General features: G+C 37.7%; 1 protein-coding gene across 4 annotated transcripts in view; it reads right to left on the bottom strand.

Annotated features, from left to right (window-relative positions):
* PCSK5 (proprotein convertase subtilisin/kexin type 5) overlaps nucleotides 1–24,374 on the bottom strand; it is a 404,343-nt gene that overhangs the window by 115,963 nt on the left and 264,006 nt on the right. For 2 of the 4 annotated variants that reach the window (XM_015594534.2, XM_025051430.1), the window contains exons 18-20: nucleotides 22,791–22,888; nucleotides 22,228–22,357; nucleotides 21,694–21,809 (exon numbers count right to left, since the gene is read on the bottom strand). In XM_015594534.2, coding sequence (XP_015450020.1) covers nucleotides 21,694–21,809; nucleotides 22,228–22,357; nucleotides 22,791–22,888 — 344 coding nt within the window. Of the gene's footprint in view, nucleotides 1–9,840; nucleotides 12,429–21,693; nucleotides 21,810–22,227; nucleotides 22,358–22,790; nucleotides 22,889–24,374 lie in introns of those variants that run through there. The other 2 variants (XM_006918450.2, XM_025051431.1) reach the window with 2 other exon arrangements.

Raw genomic sequence — 24,374 nt, 5'->3', positions numbered from 1 at the left:
ATCTTTCAGGATGCAATCCCTGCTGGTTTTCATAGCCAGATGTTATGGGGACTCCTTTTCCCAGCTCTGGTGCCCAGGCTGGGGAGCGTGGTGTGGGGGTGGACCCCTCATACCTCAGAGGGGAACTCAATGGCTGAGATATCTCTCCTCATTCTTAATTGCCACACTATGGGTGTGGGACTTACCCATTCTGTGTCTCCACTCTTCCTAACAGTCTTGACGGCACTGCTTCTTTATATCCTTAATTATAAGAATTCTGTTTAGCTAGTCTTCAGGTGATTCTCAATGATGGTTATTCTATAATTTAGTTCTAATTATGTTGTGATCATGGGAGGAGGTGAGCAGTTTCCCTACTCTGCCATCTTGACTGGAAGTAGGCAGAATCTGGGTTCATCTCAATTGGAACTCTCTGGGCTTTCTGGATCTGGATGTCTGTTTCCTTCTCCAGGTTAGGGAAGTTTTTCAGCAGTTATTTCTTTTAATACATTTTCTGCCCATTTCTGTTTCTTTTCTCCTCTGGGATCCCTATAATTCCAATGTTGGCCTGCTTAATTATTTTCCACAAATCCCTTAAGCTATTTTTGTTTTTTGCATATTCTCTCTCTCTCTCTCTCTCTCTCTCTTTTTCTTTTTTCTTTTTTTTTGCTGCTGTGATTGGGTGAGTTCTACCATCTTGTATTTAAGTTCACTGATCTTTTATCTGCTTCATCTAGTCTGCTGTTGAACCCCTCTATCATATTTTTCAGTGCAGTTATTATATTCTTTAGCTCTGTGACTTCTATTTGATACTCATATTTTCTGTCTCTTTGTTGAAGTTCTAACTGTGTTAATTCATTCTTTTCTCAAGTTTAGTAAGCATATTTATGACCATTATTTTGAACTCTTTATTGGGTAAATTACTTATCTCCATTTTAACAACTTTTTTCTGAGGTCTTGTATTTTCTTTTGAAATACGTTTCTATGTTTCTTTGTTTTTCTTGACTCTCTATGTTGGTTTCTATTCATATGATAAAACAGCCACCTCTTCTAGTCTTGAAGAAGTCATCTTGTATATAGGAGATGAACCTTATTATTCAGCCCTGACCTAGCTCTTGATTGTCTCTCAATCCTTTGTGATTATTCAAGGTATTTTTATTTTTACTGGATGCCAGTAGTTTAAGGTAGGCTAAGAGCTGTAGTGTCTCAAAGGGGAAGATTTCAGTCAGCACCAAGATTCAGGTTGAATGGAAGCCAGACCCAAAAGCCAGACTTGAGCTTTAAAAGCTCAGTCAGCAGCTTTTAAAGTAAGCAAATCTATACAGTTTTGTGAGACCACAAGCATTAGTCTCACTGGCTGCCAGAGTTAGGTGTCCCTGGAGGTATTTCCTGGGTGGTAGTAATAAAAATCAGGGTGCCAACAAGTATACAAGTTTTTTTTCCCCCCCAGAGATACTAACTACCTGGAATAAGGCAGAGGGACAGTGTAAAGATGGTGTTTACACTGTCCCAGTTGAGCATCTAAGTAGGCCCCTCGATGTATGCCAAACCGGAAGCCTGCCCCTCAGGATGAAGCTGCAAGCAAACATGTAAGCTTCTCTCACAGAAAGTGTGTGTTTCAATCTGCTCTGCATAGGTACCCTAGGGATATTAGCCAACCATGAACTGTCTCTCTGTTATAGTCCCTTGGACCCAGGAATACATGCCCTGCTTGCCATTAGAGCTAGGTAATCAAGGGGTGTCCCCATGCTGCAGCCGCAAAAATGGGGCACCAGACATGTGGTAAAAGCTCCCTCTAGGAGATACATTCTGGAGCATGGCAGAGGGAGAGCACAAAGATAGCAACTACTTTCTGAGGTCTCTTGAGATGATTATAGTGGGTCCTCATACATGTATTTAATAGAAGCCTGCCCCTCAGGCAGGAGTTATGAAGATAAGCTAATATGTATTAATTTTCTATTGCTGCTGTAACAAGTTACTATGAATTTTGTGGCTTAACAAAACATTCATTTATTATCTCACAATTCTGTAGTTCAGAAGTCTGAACACAGTGTGGCTCAGCTGCTTCACTGCTCCAGTTGGAATCAAGGTATCGCAGGCTGCTGCATTCTTTCTGGAGGCTCTGGTGATGAATCTGCTCAAAGTTCATTCAGGTCAATGGCAGAATTCAGGATTGATTTTCCTATTTCCTTGCTCTCTGTTGCCTGGGGAATTGTTCTTAATTTCTAGAGGCTGCATGCATTTCTTGCTCCTGTCCTCCCCTTCCTGTATCCTTAAAGCCAATAACTATGGGTTGAGTCTTTCTCATTTCTGGAATCTCTCTGATCCCCTTCCCTGCCTCCTTCCTCTGCATTTCTCTGACCGACCGTATCTTGGGTTCACATAGATAATTAAGGATAACGTCCTTATTTAAAGACAGTTGATAATAATCTTTAATTCCATCTGCAAAATTCCTTCACAGCAGTGAATAACTTGTGGATGGGAATCTTAGGGGGACACTTTAGAGCTCTGCTACCACAGTATCCAATTCCCAGCTTCTGTTGCCATTGCACACTTTTAGTGGCAAGGTCTTAAAGCATTAGCTTTATTGAGCTTGTGCTGAAGAGTTTTTGTGTTTTAGGGCTAGTGATAGACTCTCCATGAAATCCTCTGGGATTATCTTTTTACATTGAATAGAAGGGCTGGAAGGGTCACAGGGATGATGCTGAAGATGGGGAAACTGAAGTGTAGCCACATAGAGGGCTATATTAAAGTTATACATAATCAAGCTTAGAACTTAGTGTTTCCAATTTAGTAGGGCTGTTTCCTCCCTGTAATTTATTTAATTAACTGTTATTCATTCATTGACTTACTCATTTATTGATCAAAGAGTTATCAAGTACCTATTCTGTAAGAAACATTTTGGTAGATTCATGAGATATAAGACATTTACAGATTTTGCCTCCATGGAGAAAACTGTAGTGAGAATTCATACATCAAACAAATACTCATATAATTGACTAGATATTTATAGTATCATTGGTATGAAAGTAAGGTAGAGACTTCTATGAGAACTTATAATAAGGAGATCTAACCTTGTTTAGAGGGCTCAGGAAATGAAGAAGTGACATTTAAACTGAGGTCCAGATAATAAATATTAGGCAGGTACAGATGATTAGGAATTGGGATAGCATTAAAGAAGGGCAAATGGCACATGGGAAAGTTCCAGGGCACAAAGCAGAATAGATAAATCAGGGAAATTCAGTGTGGCTGGCAAATGAGAGGGAGATAATGGCATGAGATGGATTTGAGCGGGGGAGATGGGTCAGATTGACCATGGCCTTGATGCCCATGGAAAGTAATTTCAACTTTATCCTAAGTGAAATATGAAGCCGTGGGAGGGTTTCAAGCAGTGGAGTCTTGTGTGAGTTTTGAATTTTTAAAAGGCTCTGGCTGCTATGTAGAATAGATTGGAAGAAGGTGAAGACATGGAGTATAGACACAATGGGCGTATATTTAATGAGGTTAATTAGGAGTATTGCAACAGCTCAGGTGAGAAGTAGTTTGGCCCAAGATTGTGAGAACTAAGATAGGGAAAGTAATGGTGAAGGACAGAAAATGGTCAAAACGACTTTTTTTTTTTTTTTTTTATCATATTCATGGCTCTTTAGATAAAAGTCCATTAAAAATCACATTCCTATGTGTAATAAAAAGCTTATATTTTCTTGATAGTTTAGCTTTTATTATGTTGTAACAGTTACGATTCGGGTGGCAAGGAAATCCTGTTTAATACCATCTGAAAAAAAAATCTGTTTTACAGATTTGTCAAAGAAGCTCACAGAATTTGTATTATGTGAGGAATTCAGCATTGTAATGTTTCTCCATGTTCCTTGTATCTCCATTCTATTTCTTCCTCATTTCATCTAGGGCTAGAGAATGCAAATGATGGCTTCTCAGATAAAGAAAAATTAGCATGAAAGGAAGCATCACATCCCCATTTTTTAACAGCTATTGCCTCATTTCTCTTAGGTCCATTATGATTTATTTTGTTCACATGGCCTATTAGTCACTACTAAGTCTTATGATGATATTGATATCCATGCCTAGCTTGGTTACACAAGCACTGTGTGGCCATGGTGTGTAACCCTGGGTGGACATTATTCACAAGAGATAACATGCACCGTGGGCCAGACATTTTTAGCTAAAATATATACAGTCATCCCTTGGTATCCATGGGGATTGGTTCCAGGACCTCCTGTAGATACCAGAATAGGTGGGTGTCCAGGTTCCTTATATAAAATGATGTAGTATTTATATGTAACCTATGCACATTCTAGATTATTTATAATAACTAATACAGTATAAATGCTATGTGAATAGTCCTTATGCTGTATAGTTTAGGGCAGGAGTCGCAAATCCCTGGGCCATGGACTTGTACCAGTCTATGACCTGTTAAGAACTGGGCCACACACCAGGAGGTGAGCAGTGGACCAGTGAGTGAAGCTTCATCTGTATTTGCAGCTGTTCCCAGTGCTAGCATCACCACTTCAGCTTCACCTCAGATCATCAGGCATTAGATTCTCATAGGAGCCAAAAAGGTTGGGGACTGCTGGTTTAGAGAATAATGACAAGAAAAAATGATCCGTTCATGTTCAGTACAGACACAACCATTGTATGTCTAAATACATGGTACACATCAGCTACAATATTACTTTCTTTTAAAAAATACTTTTTAGTCCCCAATTGGTTGAAATTGTGGATGTGGAATCTGAGGGCATGGCGGGCCGACTATAACCACGATACAAGCTCTGTGATCATTGGCTGAAAGTTATTTTGACAGACATCTTCCTGGCTCTTGTATTTCTCCATCTGGGGTCTCTGATATCAGATTGTCTTAAATTAACCCAGATCATCCGTTTAATAATGTGGTGCCTTAGGCATTTAGCTAATCTGCTTTCCTATTTGTAGAAAGAGGATAAAATGAGGCTTCTGGGAGTGCTGGATGAAATAGCCCATGTAAAGCATTTAGCACAGTGCTTAGCACATAGGAAGTACTTCAAAATGGGAGTTAGTATTGTTTTCATTGTTCGGGATGCGAAGTGCTAGCACATCACTTTTTCTTTTGCTCTTCTCTGGTAATGACAGCTTAGAAGGTTTTCTCTTGGAAGGAAAAGAAGATTTTAAGCAAGTCCTTGTTCCAAAGTCTAGGCCTTGCCAAATTTTTTGCTCTGGCCATGTACATCACAGTGGAGAGAAGCTACGGGCTGCCTCCCCGTATGTGAGCTCATCTGACAGCTAAGCTCCGCTTAGTACCCTGTCCTTACATTTAATTGGCTCAGTGTAGCCATCATTCCCCTGGGGACTGAAGCAAATACAGCCTCCTCAGCATTCTGTCTGAATGCATCCTTCTCGAATATGTCGGTAGGAGGCCTGAGGTTGACTTCGTGGGGTCCTTGAATAAGTCAGTTAGCTTCTCTGGAAAGAGGACTGATGACACTGATAACAAGGAGGTGAAAGAATAGCAACAGCCCATCCAAGAGCCTTTACAAGTTGACCTCAGTGGTCTTTTTATCCCCCTTCCAGCTGTCTACCCTGCCCATTCCCTGCCATGTCAGTTCATAACCCTTCTGATGGTTTTGTGTCTGTACAGGTTTTATCTCTTGAGATTACTTCTTCAACATCCTTGCCTCCTTTGATTTACAAATTCTCGCTCATCTTTAAGACAGTTAAAATGTTATTTCTCTCTTAAGTCTTTTTATTCCACAAAGTTTTATAAGCAAAGCACTATGCTAGACATATAAGCTGTGAACAAGATGGACAAAGCCCTAGCTTTCATAGTGCTGATGTAGTGGTGGGAGGGACTGACCATAAACAAATAAATGAACCATCGAATGCTATGTTGTGATAAGTGCTGTGAAAAGACCAAAAAGGGTGGGCAAGTATGGGGTGAGTAGTGGAGGGATCTGCTTTCCAAGGAATCAGTTTTCGAATTAAGACCTATAGAATGATAAGAAACCAGCCATGTGAAGAGCAGGGGTCTTGATACACAAGGTAGTTGTGTTTGAAGAACAAAAAGAAAGTTGGTATGACTAGAACATGATGAGCAAGTGGGGAGGGGTCACGAAAGATCAGCAGATCTCAGGTAAGGAGTTCAGATTTTATTCCGAGTGAATAGGCAGAGAGGTGAAATCTGATTTTGTTTTTGTAATAGCACTCTGCTATCCAGGTGGAGAATGGATGGGGAAGGAGAGGAAAAAGGAGAAAAGGAGGGCAAGAGAAGCAGGGAGCCTAGTTAGGAGGCTCCTGCAGTAGTACAGGGTGGAGATGGTGGTGGTTTGATCCAGAATTACAACTATGAAGTGGGGAGTAGGACATTTAGAGATGTGTGGTAGAGGTGTGGTTAATGGGACCTTGCTAATAGATTAGATTTGGGGGCAAAAAAAATAGGACAAATCTTAGGTTTTGGGTGGGCGTAATACCATTTACTGTGATGGCAGACATTTGGTGATAATAAATTTAGGGTACTGGGAAGTCTCAAGTCTATTGGACATGTTAATTTTGAAATGTCTATTAGACATCTGAAGGGAAATATCAAGTAGCTATTTGAATCTATAGGTGGGACTCTTGAGGAAGGAGATCAAGAATATATATTACTATAATCCCCCACCTCCCAGCATGACTAGTGAATTTCTCCATCCTTTGCAGGGTTATATTTAGATCCCAGAGGCTCTCCTACCTCTGTAGTTCCTAAATCATATCAAACATATTAAAATTCACCTTTGTTCTATATTAAATGTAATTGTGTGTGATTCCTTAAGAGTTGCAACTGACTGTAAATATAATTTGACTTTTGTTCATTTTTGAGGCAACTCTGTTCTTAATGTTTCAAGCTATTTTTGGACGCCCTTAGAAAGCTTGTGCAAGGGCATGGGACCTTTAATATTTAATTGGTAAAGTGAGCTCCCTCTTCTGGACTCTTAAGGCACTTAAATAGCTTCATGTTATAGCCATGTGTTCTTATGTCTGTCCTCCATTAGACTATAAGGTTGAAAAGGGCACGAAGCACCTTGGTATATAACAAGGACTTAGTATTTATTTATGGAAGCATTAACTTGGGCTCACAAAAAGAAAAAGCCAAGTCCAGGGATACAGTGCACTTTCTATCTGTACTTGGGAAAAGACTCTTACCCCCCACCTTGCAACATACGTAATATGGAATTATTTTCTGGCACTCTTAAAAAGGGAGGCAGTGTTGTGCAGATGGTTGATGTTGGGGGCTTGAATCCCAGCCCCACCCTCACCCCTTATTAACTGTGAATCTTGCATAGGAAAGTTAATCTCTATAGGCCTCTGATTTTGGTATGGCCCAAATTAAATAAAACCATTTAGTAAAACTGTCAGCTTAAAAATACTATATGCTTAAAATAATGTATTCTTTTCTAAAATACAGAAAGGTCTCACAATTCAGGCCTCAGGGAATGTTTCAGGAAATTTCTAGTTAGTGGGGGAATGCAAAATATCTTTTGTTGACTGACACCTGGACCTGAAAAAAGCAAGGCCCCCAAACAATGGCCCTTTAGAGAGAAGACATTAAGAAAATCCTTCAGTAATAAGATACTCAAATATCCTAACTCACTTGTAGGTATAGCGTGGTAAGAAACTGCTGGCATTCTCAGGTCCCAGACTGGCCCTTTGAGATTTAGCGATGCTGCAAAACTGCATCTTTCTTGCCCAAGAATTGACTCTGGGCCAGATTTTCACCTCTCATGATGAAGAGTAGACATGATACATGGATTACAGCCCCATTTCTTGATGCCAAGTAGTTCCGACAAGCCACGGTGAAATTAAGTCCATCTTGGCTATGCCCTACTAAATTTGTCAATCGGTCCAAAGTATTCTGCTGAGAACTTCATATTTTGTGGATTTGCAACAAAAATAACATTTGGAAACGGATGTAACCTGGGAAGAGAAGCAGGTTTATACTTTCTGTCATTGAGACATGAGTTTGGAGCCCAGGGCCCAGCTTGGGTCAGATGAGGTCAAGCTACAGCTTGCCTTTGTGTGCCCTCTGCTATTTTGTATTAGAGGGTGGAAAGAGGGAGTGTTGAACTGGCCAGACCATAGTTTACAATTGCCTCCAATTTTTCTATATTCATCAATGCTGTCATTGCCCTTTGTGTGAAGGTGAATGATAATTTGAAAGCAGTTAAGAATGCGTGCGTAATTATGATTTAAGTGCATGATAGTCTTTTTACATGAGGGGGATAAGGCGTTAAATATTTCCATGCCCAGATGTGCCTGAAGTGCTATCACTTGACTGAGAAACTTTAATTTGGTAGTTGCTACAGCAATCACTTCTTCTCTACCAAGCACTCAATTTGTGACTTCCTCAAAATGAAGGGTAGATTGTTGAGTGGAAAACAGACTGATAGAAATCAGCAGCATGACGACAAGCTCCTGATGGTAGGGTGGGAAGTGAGAAAATTCCAATCAATTCATAGATGATACTAATTATTAGCAAGATCTTCCATGGATGTAGGAGATGAGGATGGGCAGTCTTCTGGAAAGTATAAAAATGTAGATTCTTCTTGACTAGCCCATCAAATGTTGACTCACTGTCCTTCGTAGAAATGGGCTAATTAAGACCATTAAAACAATTCGCTTGTTTCCCTGAACATCTTATGCAACAAGTTTGCCAGCAACATTCTTCCCGCACTCCTGTCTTCTTAGTTAAGCCTTAGCCATCTTCTAGTTCTACCTGCTCTAGGAAACTTACCCCAAATGGTCCAATTCAAAGGAATTTCTGCTTGTCTGAACTTAATAACTTACTGTTCCATTTATTTGAGGTTTAGAATTCACTGCTTACTGCTATTTTACTGTTAAATTTGATTTTTATTATTTTGGGTCTGGCTATGTAATCTCAGTTTATTTCAAGTCCATATGCCTTGGCTTTCTTATTTGTAAACAGGATAACACATGGACCTATGCTCTAGAGTTTTTGTTGAGAATTAAGAGAGGATATATTTATCTTAGTACGTGTATACTCTATATTCCCATATTATGCAGCACAGTGGCCAGTAAGATTAGTTTCTTCCCCTCCCTATAATAGGACTTCATGACAGCAGGGGATTTCTCTTATACCTTTTTGTATCCCCAGATCTTTAAACATAATTGGAACTCAATTTGTTTGTTGCTTTTACTGATTTCTCATTTCTGTTCCTAGAAGGCATGCATTAAATTTTTAAGCCTAGAGATTGCAACTCAAGCAGGATTCAAAAAGATCTGTAATCCATTGCGTGGGTTTTGTTTTTCCCTGTAACTATTCAGTCCCACCTTGTGGCCTGTGTTGGAGATTTTAGACAAAGGCATCTTCTAGGCATCCAGGGATATGGCCATTATCAGTTTTATGTAGGATACCAATAAAATGTATAAGGCCATCTTTTAACAGCTTTCACACCAACCACTAACTCGTGCCAAGCCCTGTGGTCTCCACCCCTCTGTACAACCCACTGGTGAGTATGCAGTAGTCCATAGCCTGGGGAAGCCCAGGAAAAGAGCAGGCCCAGATGGCCCATATGTGGAGAGGGCATCTACACCATCTGATAGAAACTGCACCAAGCTTTTATGGATTTTTCTCACTACCTTTCTAAAAATGGAATTTGATATACATTCATGACCAGACCTAAACTGGTCCTTTCTTATACTACTGTTACTTCCCCACTCCTTTTCAATTCCCACCTCTGCTCAACCTTTCTTTTCCAACCTTATTTACATGCTTCATTCCTCTCTACGCTTTTCTTCATATTCAGTTTCTATGTGGAAACAGAAGTTTCTCATTACTTCACCCTCTCAGAGGCGTTTACACATGGGTATGGACAGATCAAATAAACAGGAACTTAGGTTAATTTAATAGAAAAAATAAAATATGGAATAACATTGATTTTGGCCAGTATCAATTACAACCGTTCTACTATATTTTACAAAAAAACAACTGAACATTTTACACATGTACAGTATTTTTCAGTAAAAGTGAATTTGGATTTAACAATGAATCACTAATTAAAAGTAGACAAAAGAAAACAGAAGATAGGACTTTTGTCTCTAGAAGGTTAGAGCATTTGTTAAGTCTTCAAACTTTGTACTATCCATTACATATATCTCATTATGAATATATATATTTATACATAATATATAACATTAACTTAAACTTTGAAAGCATTATGTTCTAGTTAATAATCTGTAGATAAACGAGGCAGTAACACACTAGTAGTTAAACCAGTATTTCCACGATGTGCGCCTGCATGGTCAGTGGGAAATGGAACACGCATTGGTGGACCCCAGTGAATTTAGCTGTCATATTGATGGTTATTTTTATCTTTTGTTATTTATCTTTGTGCCTCAAATATTATGGGATCGTTCCATTAAATGGATTTCTTTGCAGGTAAATCTGGTTTCGCCACCTGCTTGACTTTGCTTTAGGCTTGTGCTTACATTTGTCCACTTAAAGACTGTGCCTTTAAATGCAAGACTGTATATGCCCTACCCAGGATTAACTTGCCTTTTTTAGGTCAGAAGGGCCTGCAGGGTCATGAGAAGGAAAATTGCTCAGCAAATCAGTCGATTCCCTAGTTACTTATGAATCATTATGTGACTCAGTATCACTACATTGCTAATTAAGAGGGTCATTAGACTATTATTCACCTGGGGTTGGATGTTAACTTTAATGCTTAGGAATATTTTCAAGGTAGTCTTTTTACTAGCTTGTTGCATAAATGGGGACCTTAGCATGTACTTCCCAGCTCCTTCCTAGAATAATCTATATTAATATCATTCCTCTTCTCAGCTGTGAGGCCAGTGACATCTTGGAAGTAAAAATAAAGCCTGTAAGATGGCTGGTCACTAGCAAAGCAAATGAGGTCACCAATGGAGTTTGATATGAAAAATGAGGAAACATGATATCAGTCTATCCTCCTTTAAACAGAGAAATGCAGAATTGGCAAAAAGATTTATCAGGCTTCCTCATTTCTGACCACTGATCCAAAATAATTTCCACATAATTTGATCTGCAAGATTCTAGGATGTGTTTAGGGAGTCACAGAAAACCAGTGAAGATAGTTCCAAGAAAACAGATGATCTCAATGACATTCAGTGTACAAGTGTATCATAGCACAGTTATAGAGGGACAGAGGAGTGGGAAAAATAACAGAACCAGGAGGGTACAATCATGCCGCCCATATTCAATTTCCAGTTTTATTTTCTGACAATGAGAAGATGAAAAAAAACTTCTAATAAGCACCATTGAAAAATGTTTCCCGGCCAACTTGGGCACGAGCTTAAATATTATTTAAATAAATTCCATTTCTTAGAAAATACAGGACCTTTTAGAAACTTTTGACTCCAGGAAAAAATTTCCTGTATCACATCCAAAATGCTTCCCACCACAGTAAATGGAATTTCTGATGGCTTTTAAAAAAATGCTATGGGGATAATGGCTAGATAGCACCAAGAGATTGTGCAGGGTCTACGAAGTGAACACTCTGGATTTCGGGGGAGCTGGATCAGTCTGAGCTATTTTGTGTAACTTTGCATTCTGTCCATCACCAATTTGACTATGCAGAGCAATCCCATTTGACCAGCTGTGTGTAAAATAACCCAATCTACAATGGAAAAGCCAGTAGCAGCGTCTATCTGATGAAACCAGTGGAGCAGACTTATCAAGTGAATATAATGCCAAAACCACATAATCATGAAGTAAATTATATGTGGAAAGTATCAATGTTCAACTGTGAAAAACTAAGACAAATGACACTGAACACAAGTCTACAGGATGTTCTTAATGCCCTTAGGTCCAGTTTTCTGCCATTTCTCCCAATGATGGACTCAAGTATGAAAGATGACTAATGCAAGAGCTTTTTGTTTCATTTTGATCTATGTCTGCTCTTGTGATTTTTTGAAAGGTACTTTTAGGCGTCTCAGAGGGGAAACAAGCAAGTAAATGCAAAAGGAAAAAAATGGACCTTCAAAACCAGGGCAGGAAATCAAATCATTACTTTAACGTCAAATTTTGGCATAAAATGCTTTGGTCATACAATACTGTCTCTGTGGTTCTGGCTGTTTAGCACTAAACACCCAGTTATAAAAGGTAGGCTTGTTGTAGGTTTATTTTTTTTTTTCCATTTAAGTTCTGACAAAACAGTTCACCATCTCCCTGCACAAATTTGAGAGAGAGAGAGAGAAAGAGAGCAAGAAAGAGAAAGGTGGCTTGCTTTTTTTTTTTTTTTTTTGCTCTTTTTCTTTTTAATAATAATATGGAGTAATCTATAAGTCTACAGAAACAAAGAAATCTAGGATGGCAGCTCAGCCTTGGAATGTACATGTTTTGCAGCAAAGTTGTTGAAGAACCTTCCGTTGACACAGATTGTTCTTTTTCACTAGCATACAGAAGCCTCCTTCCGCCCAGGACTCTTCCGTTGCTTTTTCCAGGAAGTCAGCAAGAGAGAGGGGAAGTTGAGGACGAGAGCAGCATGATGTACACACATGGAAGAAGGTTTGATTGGCCAGAGAGGCAGATTGGGGGATTGGAAGAGATCATTCAGGAGCAGTCAACAAGGAGGAAATTTGGTCCACCCAAAGTGATTTCAGTCAACAGCATTGTTTTTCAAGGAGAGATTTTGAAGTCCAACGGTAAATGATATCCATTTGTGAAAGGAAAAAAAGATTGGAAAAGAATAAATTAGAAAACAATAATAACATAAGCAAGGAATTTTTATTTTTAGAATTATCTAGAGCAGAGAGTATACAGTCATTTATACTACATTTCATTGACTCTAAGACAATGGATTTAAGTGCTTCCAAGACAAAAATGCTTCTTATTAAACGATGACACAATATTCACTTACCAATTAGAATTTTTAATTTTATACTTATTGAAAGTATTTGTTAAACTTATGTAACATGCTGTTTTATTTCTGTGCACATACAATAACTGTCGGTGCACTGAACAATAGTTTAATTTTTGAAGCAATTATGAACTGTAATTAAATTTAATGCAGGAAGTAGTAACCATATGCCTAAGTTAATTAGACATCTTTGTGACTATATTTACAGGCAATGACAACTATGTCACATCAACCTGCTGGGTCAAAAGCAGTTGTAAGCTGCCATAAATTATAAGGTGCATCTGATTTCAGAGGTGATAAAATGTAAAAAAAGGTATGTCTTAGAATCACTGAAATATGACAGTTGAAAGAATAAATAGCACATCCCTAAATGCAATTGCCATGTGATTTGAAAAGCTTGGTAAGCTATCAATACTTGTTTTTTTTTTTTTTTACAAGTTTAATGGTCTTAATAATTGTAATATATAATATCTGAGACCTACAAAGAATATATAATGTAAGAAAGCATAACAATACTATGAACATTGAGGAACCCATCACTCAGAATGAGAGTGTTTCTGATTCTCTTGGATATGCCATGTGCTTATTTTCCTTCAGTTCTAGAGGTAAAGTCTCTGAAATTTGTGGTTATCATTCCTTTGCTTTAAAAAAAATTTTTAATTACATTTGACATACAATATTATAATAGTTTCAGGTATAAAACAGTGACTAAACATTTATATAGCTTATGAAGTGATTCCCCCTGATAAATCTAGTACCATCTGACATTATAATATTATTGACTACATTCCCTATGCCGTGCTTTACATCCCTGTGACTATTTTTTATAACTGCCAATTTGTATTTCTTAATCCCTTTCACCTTTTTCAACACCACCCCTTCCTGTCTGGTGATCATCAGTTTGTTCTCTATGAGTTTGTTTCTGTTTTGTTTATTCCACATATAAGTATCATATGGTATTTGTCTTTCTCTGACTTATTTCACTTAGCATAATATTCTCTAGGGCCATCCATGTTATTGTAAATGGCAAGATTTCATTCTTTTTTTGTGGCAGAAAAACATTACATTTTATATAGGCAGCACTTCTTTATTCGTCTATTGGTAGACACCTAGATATCTTGGCTATTTTAAATAATGATGCAATGAACATAGGGGTACATATATCTTTTTGAATTAGTGTTTTAGATTTCTTTGGATAAATACCCAGAATTGGACTTGGTGGGTCATACGGTAATTCTGTTTTTAATTTTTTGAGGAATCTCTATAATGTTTTCCATAGTGGCTGCACCAGTTTACAATCTCACCAACAGTGCATAAGAGTTCCCTTTTCTCCACATCCTCGCCAATACTTGTTTGTTGACTTATTGATGATAGCCATTCTGACGGGTGTGAGGTGATAGCTCATTGTGGGTTTACTTGCATTTCCCTAATGATTAGTGATGTTGAGTATCTTTTCATGTTTATTGGCCATTTGTATGTCCCCTGGAGAAATGTCTGCAGGTCTTCTGCCAATATTTTAATAGGATTGTTTTTTGGTGTTAAGTTGTATGAATTCCTTATATATTTTGTATATTAACCCCTTATCCAGTGTATTATCGGTGACTATCTTCTTCCAGTCAGTAGTTTGTCTTTTTGTTTTGTTAATGGTTTCCTTCACTATGCAAGACTTCTTAGTCTGATATAGTCCCCATTTGTTTTTTTCTGTCCTTTGCCCAAGGAGACATATCCAAAAATATATTACTAAGAGTGATGTCAGAGTTTACTGCCTATGTTTTCTTCTAGGAATTTTCTGGTTTCGGGTATTACATTTAAGACTTTAATCCATTTTGACTTTAATCTTGTGTACGGTATAAAAAAATGATTCAGTTTCATTCTTTTGCAAGTGTATGTCCCATTTTCCAAGCACCATTTATTGAAGAGACTGTCTTTACTCTATTGTACACTCTTGCCTCCTATGTCATAGAATAATTGAGCGTACAGGCATGGGTTTATTTCTGAGCTCTCTAATCTGTTCCATTGCTGTATGTGTCTGTTTTAATGCCAGTACTATGTAGTTTTGATTACAGTATAGTTTGATGTCAGTTAGCATGATACCTCCAACTTTGTTCTTTTTTTTAAGATTGGCTATTTGGGGTCGTTTGTGGTTCCATGTAAATTTTAGGATTATTCCTTGTAGTTCTGTGAAAAATGTCATTGGTCTTTTCTTAGGGGTTGCACTGAATCTGTAGATTGCTTTGGATAGTATGGAGAATTTAATGAAGTTAATTCTTCCTATCCATGGGCATGATGTATCATGCCATTTATTTGTGTTTTTTTAATTTCTTTCTTCAGTGTCTTATAGTTTTCTGAGAAGAGGTCCTTTGCCTCCTTGGTTAAATTATTTCTAGGCATTTTATTCTTTTTGATGCAGTTGTAAATGGGATTGTATACTTAACTTCTGATAGTTTGTTATTAGTATGCAAAAAATGCAACCGATTTATGGATATTAATTTTGAGGTATGTTCCCTCTATCTCCACTTTGCTGAGAGTGTTTATCGTAAATGGATCATTGTCAAATGATTTTTTTCTGCATCTATTGATATCATATGATTTTTATCCTTGATTTGGTGTATACGGTGTATCGTGTTAATTTGTGGATATCGTATTGCTGAATTTGGTTTGGTAATGTTTTGTTGAAGATTTCTGCATCTGCGTTCATAGGTGTATTGGCCTATAATTTTTTTTGAAATGCCTTTGTCTGCATTTGGTTTCAGGGTAATGCTGGCCTCATAAAATGAGTCTGGGAGTCTTCCCTTCTGTCCAATTTTTTGGAATAGTTGAGAATAGATATTAATTATTCTTTGAGTGTTTGGTAAAATTCACCCGTGAAGCCATCTGACCCAGGACTTTTGTTTGTTGGGAGTTTTTTGATTACCGATTCGATTTCGTTAGTAGTTACCAGTCTGTTTGGATTTTCTTCCTGATTCAGTCTTGGAAGATTGTATGTTTCTAGGAATTTATCCACTTTTTCCAGTTGTCTAATCTGTTGGCATGTAATTGTTCATAGTATTTCCTAATAATCCTTTGTATTTCTGTGGTGTTGGTTGTCACTTCTCTTTCATTCCCGATTTTCTTTATTTGGGCCTTCTTTTCTTGAGTCTGGTTAAAGGTTTATCAATTTTGTTTATTTTTTCAAAGAACCAGCTCTTGGTTTCACTGATCTTTTCTATTGTTTTTTTTAGACTATTTCATTTATTTCTGCTCTGACCTTTATAATTTCCTTCCTTTTCACTTTGGGCTTTGTTTGTTCCTAGTTCCTTTAGGTGTAAGGTTAGATTATTTCAGAATTTTCTTGTTCTGAGTTAGGCCTATATTGCTATGAATTTCCTTCTTAGGACTGCTTTGCTATGTCCCATAGATTTTGAGTCATTGTGCTTTCATTTGTCTCTAGGTATCTTCCGATTTCTTTCTTGATCCCATTGCTAACCAATTCATTGTTCAGTTGCATGTTATTTACCCTCCATGTATTCATGTATTTTTCAGTTTTCTTCTAGTAATCGATTTCTAATTTCATAGAATCATGATCAAAGATGCTTGATATGATATCAGTCTTCTTATTGAGACTTGTTTTGTGGCCTAACATGTGGTCTCCCTTGGAATGTATATTCTGTTGCTTTTGGTGAAATTTTCTAAATATATAAATTAAGTTCATCTGGTCTAATGTGTCATTTAAGGTCACTGTTTCTAGTTGATTATCTGTCTGGATGATCTATTCATTGATGTCAATGAAGTGTTAAAGTCCCCTAATACTAATGTTGATCTCTGCCTTTATGTCATCAATATTTACTTTATATGTTTAGGTGCTCCTACGCTGGGTCTGTAAATGTTTACAAGAGTTATATCCTCTTGTTAGACTGATTCCTAATTATGAAATGTCTCTCATTATAGCCTTTCTTTTAAAGTCTATTTTGTCTGACATAAATATTGTATTGCTACCTAAGTTTTGTTGTTTCCATTTGAATGAAATATCTTTTTTGAGATCTTTACATTCAGTCTGTGTGTCTTTTAATTTTTGAAGTGGGTCTCATACACAGCATATGTATAGATGGGTTTTTTTTTTTTTATCCATTCAGCCACCCTATGTCTTTTGATTGGAGCATTTAGGCCATTTACATTTAAAGTAATTATTGATAGGTATGTAGTTATTGCCATTTTATTAATTAATTTTTGTTTGTTTTTGTAGTTCTCTTTTTAATTCTCTTGCTCTCTTGTATGTTGATGACTTTCTCTAACATCTTGTTTGGATTCCGTTCTCTTTCTTATATACCTACTATAGATTTTTGGATTGTGGTTACCATGTGCTTCATATATACCAAGCTATATTTATAGCAGTCTATCTTAAGTTGATAGTCACTGAAGTTCATATACATTCTAAAATAACTAACATTTTTACTTATACCCTCCATGTTTGTGTCATTTTTTAATTTTTTTGAGGTTTTGTATGTATCCCTTATTGTTGTAATTACACAGGATCTTTCTACTTTTGCCTTTTAACCTTTGCACTAGCTTTATAGTTGGTTAATCCACTGTTTTTACTGTTTTTTCCTGTCAGAATTTTCTTTCCTATATTCTTATTCATATTTTTACTTTTTCTTCTAAAATAAGTCCTTTAACAATTCTTATACTACTGGCTTAGTGGTAATGAACTCTTAGCTTTTTCTTGTCTGGGAGCTCTTTATATCTTCTTCATTTCTAAATGATAGCTTTGTTGGGTAATCTTGGTTGTAGATCTTTGCCTTTCATCTCTTTGAATAATTCAGTCACTTGTGGACTGCAAAGTTTCTGTTGAGAAATCAGCGGGTGATGTTATGGGAGCTCCATGTACATAACTGCTTTTCTCTTGCTGCTTTTAAGATTCTCCCTTTAACTGTTGGAATTTTAATTATGATTTGTCCTGGTGTGGGGCCTGTTTATCTTGTTTGAGACTCTGTGCTTCTTGGACTTACATATTTGTTTCCTTTGCCAGGTTAGGGAAGTTTCAGTCATTATTTCTTCAAATAGGAGACCAGAAGGAGAAGAGAGAGCAAGATATTGAAAACCTATGATGCGAATATTGATTGGTGTTTGATGCTGTCCCAGAGGTCCCTTAAACTATTCCCATTTTATAAAAAATGTTCTCTTTGCTGTTCCATTTGGGTGTTTTCTGCTACCTTGTATACCAGATCTCTGATTCAGTCCTCTGCTTCATCTAATCTGCTGCTGATTCCCTCTAATGTATTTTTAATTTCAGTTTTTGTGGTCTTTATTTCCGACTGGTTCTTTATGTTTCTCTTTGTTGAAGTTCTGAGTTCATCTATTCTTACTCTAAGGCCACTGAATATCCTTATAACCATTGTTTAGAACTCTGCAAAAGCTATATTGCTTGTCTCTATTTCATTTAGTTTTTTTTCTGGAGTATTGTCCTGTTCATTTGGGACATATTTGACTCCTCATTTTGGCTGACTCCTCATGTTTCTGTCAATGTATTAGGTAGCTCTGCTACATCTTCTGGTTTTGGCTTTATGTAGTAGGTGTCCTGTGGGGCCCAGTGGTGTAGTCTCCTGCTCACCTGAGCAGGTACTCCAGGGATATCTCTTGTGTGGGTGCCCTCCTGTGGTAGGTTAGCCTTGATTGTTGTTGGCATGTTAGTGGGTGGATTGACCCTCAGGCTGACTGGCTTGGAAGAGTGGCCATGACTACAATGGACAAGCCATTGTGTGGGGGTGCTGACCCCCATGGAATGAAAGTTGCTTTACTAGGGTTCTGGTGGCCGGCAAGTCAGCTGTTTGAATGTATTGTCTGTGAAGCTGGTTGGGTGGTACTCTGAAGCCAGCCACCAGGTATGTTCTGGGGCCTCTTGAGAGGGGCTCCGATGCAGGCCATGATCAGCTGTTGCCTGTGCACGGCCTGGGACTACCTGTGCTGGGCTTGGGGCCACTTAGCAAGAGGGACAGGGCACGCCGAGGGTAGCTATAGCTTATCTGGGATTCATGGACCTTTGAGAGGTTTTAGGAACATCTACAGCCCAAGTCCGCTTGTGTAGAAAAGCTGCTGAAAAGTTTGTTCCGGGTGTCCGAGTTGGGTGCAGTCCCAGGTAATCACCAGAGCAGGAAGAACAGTTTTATCCAGGTTAATGGAGAACTCTGATTTGGCAGAAAACTCAGCAAAGGAACAATGTTTGCCAGCACATCCAGCCCTCACCCTGAAGTTAGTCAATTTAGTTCCTCCCTGTTGCTTTTCACGTTCCTGCTCCTGTGCTAGAGCTCAGAGCAAGTGAGTCTCTGCTCAGGCCCCTTAAGACCCGCAGCGCCTAGTCCCTAGTGGCCCGTGTCTTTCTTGAACATGATTCCTACTTTTTTTGTGGCTAGATGTTATGGGCATTAGTTCCCCAGGCTGGGGAGCCTTGTGTGGCTGGCCTCTGTACCTGAGATATTCCTCCCAATTCTTAATTGCTACACTGTGGGTGTGGGACCTGCTTGTTTTGTATCTCTGTCCCTCTTATCAGTCTCTTTATATCCTTAGTTATAGGATCTGTTCCCATAGTCCTCAGGTGGTTCTATAGTTGTAATTTTGATGTGGGAGATAAGCACAATGTTTACCTACTCTGCCTTCTTGACTGGAAGTACATTACTCTTTCTTTTCCTGAAAATAGACTCATTACAAATTATTTTTCCATTGCCGCCCATAATCCTGATACTCTACCAAAGTTCCATTTGGCATAACTTATTCCATGTTTTACCATGGTTTAGGGAAACTACTTAAAATATTACAAACCTTGAAAGGACTGGTACCAAGTTCTATGGGGGACAATTTCAAATCAGTTGATCTCCTGGGTCAACCACTTAATCTTCCTTTGTTTTCAGGTTATGAACTTATGAAAATTCTTGTAGTCAGATATAGCAGAACCCTGTTTTTAAGTAATGGTAAGGAGTACCTGTTGGTAACTAATAAGTGATACTTACATGGTCCTGGGGTTGCCATCACCCAATCTTGTCACCAGTGTTTTGCAGTGAGAATCAGCCCTGGCCAAGGAAACCTTGAACACAAAGCCTGAGTGGGCCTGTTCTTTCCCTGCCAGACCTTGATACATCAGAAAAGCTATGAAGATGCAGTTACCTATCATGCTTCATGGAAACGAGACCATAAATGATGTTCTGTCAATGCTACTGCCTGTCTAGTTCTTTTTGATGTCTTTCTGAGAATCCTCATGGAATAACCATATGAGGTCAGTACTATTATCCTCCTTATTATTCTTTATAGATGAGGGAAGTAAGGCCCAGAGAAATTTGTAACCTGCCTGAGATCTGGGTTCAGATGTGAACAGCATTCTGACTCCTGAATCCACAGTCTCCAACCACAACACTATTCTGCTTCCTGTGAAATTTCTAGAAGAGGAGCCATTCAAAGGAAGACAAAGAAGAAACCCAGGAGAATGATCTTTCAGGGAAGACTGTTCCAAATGCATGCTTTTTTTCCTATCTTCATGACAATCCAAAGATGTTTAGAATGGCAGTGGTTCAAAATAATTTATATGATGTTTTGAGATGTGTGCGTAAAATTTAGGGACAAATTTTAGGGCCTCATCAGCATACATTATGAGAGTCAAAGTTCACAAAATGTTGAAGTTGGAATAACTTAAAATCAATTTACAGATGGGGAAACTGAGGCTAGAGACGTGAGGGAACTTAGCATTTGCCCAGTTGTCAGGGGGCATGGAATAGTCAGAGGTCCTGAAACCTGGCTGTACATTAGAAACACTGAAAAGCTTCTAAAAATATTCATGTCCAGGCAACACCAAAAACCAATTCAATCAATCTTTGGGGAAGCTGTGAGGTCCTGGAATTTTAGTTGAGAACCACTGGTACAAAGAAAGAAAAATGGACCATCATTCGAAGTTTTAAGCTCTGTACCTGGTTCTATCTTTAATTCCTAGTCTCACAGGCTTAATGAATGATTCCATTCATTATTTATATATCAAAATTATAAATGATCCAAATAGAGTGGCAATAAACTATAGCATCTCCACATGAATTTTATGCTGTTAAAAACAGAATTTCTAAAGACTTTGTAAAAAGATAGAATTATGTTTATCTAATGCTTAGTTCCAAAAGCAGGATACAAAATTCCATGTACGTATGGCAAAAGATGGAAAAGAAATACATCAAAAACTAACTGGAAAAGGCTATTATGATTCCAACTAGATGACATTCTAAAAAAGGCAAACCTATGGAGGAGAGAAAAATGTGGTTTCCAGGAGTTGGGGGAAAGGATATGTGGAACACAGGATTTTGGGGGCAGTGAAACTGTACTATATGATATTAAGATGGTAGATACACATTGTTGTACGTTCCCTGGTTTTGGAGAAATGTATAACAGCAAGAATGAACCTTAATGTAAACTATGGACTTTGGGTATCAATGTAGTTCACCAACTGTATGTAAATGTACCGCTCTGGTGTAGGATACTGTTAATGGGGAGGCCATGTGTGGGTTCAAGGGATATACGGGACCTCTGTACTTTCTGCTCAATTTTGTCATATATTTAAAGCTTGAAAGTTTTACAAAATAAACAATTAAAAAAATTTAACTGGCATCATCTTGGCCAGTGGTACTATAGGTGATTTATTTCTTCTTGCAATTAAAAATATGCTCCAAACCGAAAAGACAAACCTATTGAGGTCATCAGTTCAAGCTGAATGCCAACAAAAGATTGGGCATGTTCTATCTGATATACACTTGATAGTTTAAGTGGAAATATATTAGGCTTTAAAGTAGAAAGATCACACTATGCTCAGAAGATCAAAAAGAGCAGTTGTACTCACCATCCTTGCAGATGGCTCCCATTTGACACATTCCTAAGTCTAGGAGATACCCACTGGGGCAGCTCGTACAGTTCTTGAACCCTGGACCACTGCATGTCAAACAGCTAGCATCACATCTATGGGGAAAATGTACAATTTATCATCCTTTCACACATCAGGCATTGAAAAAGATGTTTGCTATCAACCTCTTAATAATCTTAAACTTATGTCTCTTTGTAGATGACACAAAAATCTTAAAATAATTGCTAGGGCTTGACATTAAAAAAAATCTAACAAGTAGATAATGTGATTTAAAAGGGAAGCAAGCATGTGTGTGAAAGAGATATATATTACTTTAAAGGTTTTAAAGTGTTCCTAAGGCAACAGAATAAAAATATCAAAGATAAGTTGAGTTAAAGCTCTAGGGCAGTGTCCATAGGTAAATGTTTGAACTTTATTTTATCATGAATAATTCTGTTTCATATTATTTATGAAGACAGTCAAATAAGGAACCCGGTAACTAATTTCTAGGGCTTGAGGGGTGGATCCACTTACTTTTTGCAGGATTTGTATCCATGCTCTGAAGAGTGGTCAAAGTAATAGCTGATACTACAGCTCTGCACACATCTCCCATCCTCCATGAAGTAGCCCTCTGTGCAATTAATGCATCCGTCAGCGCCTGCCCCTTAAAAACAAGACAAATGCAGGAAACAAAAACAACCTCAGAAGAGGTTGCATGATGGCTGCTTCCCACACAGTTTGTGAAAAGGCTACTAACATGCTGTAATTTTAAGAATTATAGTTTAATATTTATACTTTTTAAAAAATTCTTTGGGGAAAAAACACCCCCATTTTAAATTGCACCCATTTGCCAAAAACATCACATCATTTGGAAAGAGGAGCTTTCACCGGGGTATTTAAATTTCTCAATATTTAAATTTCTCAGTATAGGATGCTGAGGGCTGACTTTTGATGAGAATACATACATGATTATTGGAAGAGAAATATGCTTTTCTAGCATTTACTTTAAAAATATTAAGTGGGTTTGCAGGAGCGATGGCTAAGAACAAATAAACCAGAGCCAGAAGAATAAATGAAAGGACTGGGGGAGAAGGTACCAGCACAAGTGGCGCAGAAGCGGTGGCAGGGCTGACAGTCCTGGCCGTTGAAGTACTGTCCATCCTCACAGGCGATGGAACACCGGGATCCCTGCAGGCTGAAGACATAGACAGACTTCTGTGATCAAGGCAAAGAGGTAATGACTCCCCAGCTCCATATGTAACAAATATAGTTCCCCTCGGAGACCTGTAGATTTGGCAAAGCTTCAAAGCAGGGGAAATAGCCCTTGTACCCTTTTATTTTTCTTTCCTCTTGATGCCTACAATGCTTCTCTGTGCCTTATAATGTCTGTAGCAGATACACGTGCTGTAAGCTTTGGGGACATTCTTTTGAATTGTTAAACTGGCTGATACATCTTACACCCTGGAGGTTTTAATAAGTATTTTATTGACAAAACAATCACATTACCTAATAATATGCCTAACAATTCCCTGATATCTAGACCTACTACATAATAAATTTGAAAATTGTTTCATAATTATAAATGTCGTAGGAACACATGGTAAATGAATTATAATTCAATAACAGGGCACAACTTTCTCTGCCTAAACTCCCAAGAGTAGTTTTTTCTTTTTTTTTTTTTAAGAGTTTCTGATTTTATTTTTTGGTTCCCACAACAGAATTCTAATATACTTTTGCCTATGTCTCTCGGTTTAAACTCTGATGAATAATTTAGCACAATTGCCTACTTACACTGCTGCTTCCCCAAACATCTCAACTTTTGTGAATTATGTTACTATTTAGTGTTTCTGGGCATTATCTGTACCATATTTTCTCTAGCTACCACTCAGTACTGAATGAGTTGCTAGAATGTCGAGTGAGAATTGTATATTTTTTTCATGTTCTTAATTTTTATCAGCTATAGTATTTCTCATAGTCTACTTATTCTTAAAATTCAAAACAAATTATAGAATTCACAATATTTAATATAGAGTTATTACTCATTGAATAACTAAGTAGTATAACTTCAACAAAGGAGGAGGATGTAATCCTATGTCAAGTTACCAAATAGATGATATGAAGATGGGTATCTAAGCAATAGAGTCATATGGGTTCTAGTATCTTAAACTCTTTATATTGTTCCAATTCACATCTCATTTGACTTTTCTCTGTATATGAATCATACTGATTTTACAAAATAAAATTTACTTCAGTAAAGAAATCGGGAAAGATTAAAACCAAAGTAGATAAAAAAGAATCCCAAAGAGTCCTGTTATTTGAATCCATTTCCTTCCAGTATTTTATGCATAGATATCTTTCCGTGTTTGTTCTTAATCACTATTTAAAAATTTACTGGCCTCTTGAGGCAAAAATGGTCAACTCTAGAAACCCATAACGAAAATATCGGGACAGTCAAAGAGTGAGTGAGGGCAGCATAATGAAAATTGTACTCCATTCTTAGATATATCCTCCCTGGCAAGAGAGAACTGTCATTTCAAAAGAAAATCCCTTCCCTTCTGGAGAACTTGAAAACAAGGACATTGCATTAAATGGATCCTTTTGTGGGAGGAAATAGGACCACTGAAAAACTTATCAAAGTTTTTAAAAAGCTGCCTAGGTTTTCTAATAAACCTAGATTACTT

Source organism: Pteropus alecto, unplaced genomic scaffold, assembly GCF_000325575.1.
Source record: "Pteropus alecto unplaced genomic scaffold, ASM32557v1 scaffold95, whole genome shotgun sequence".
Lineage (NCBI taxonomy): Eukaryota > Metazoa > Chordata > Mammalia > Chiroptera > Pteropodidae > Pteropus > Pteropus alecto.
This window is presented reverse-complemented; position numbering and strand designations above follow the sequence as displayed.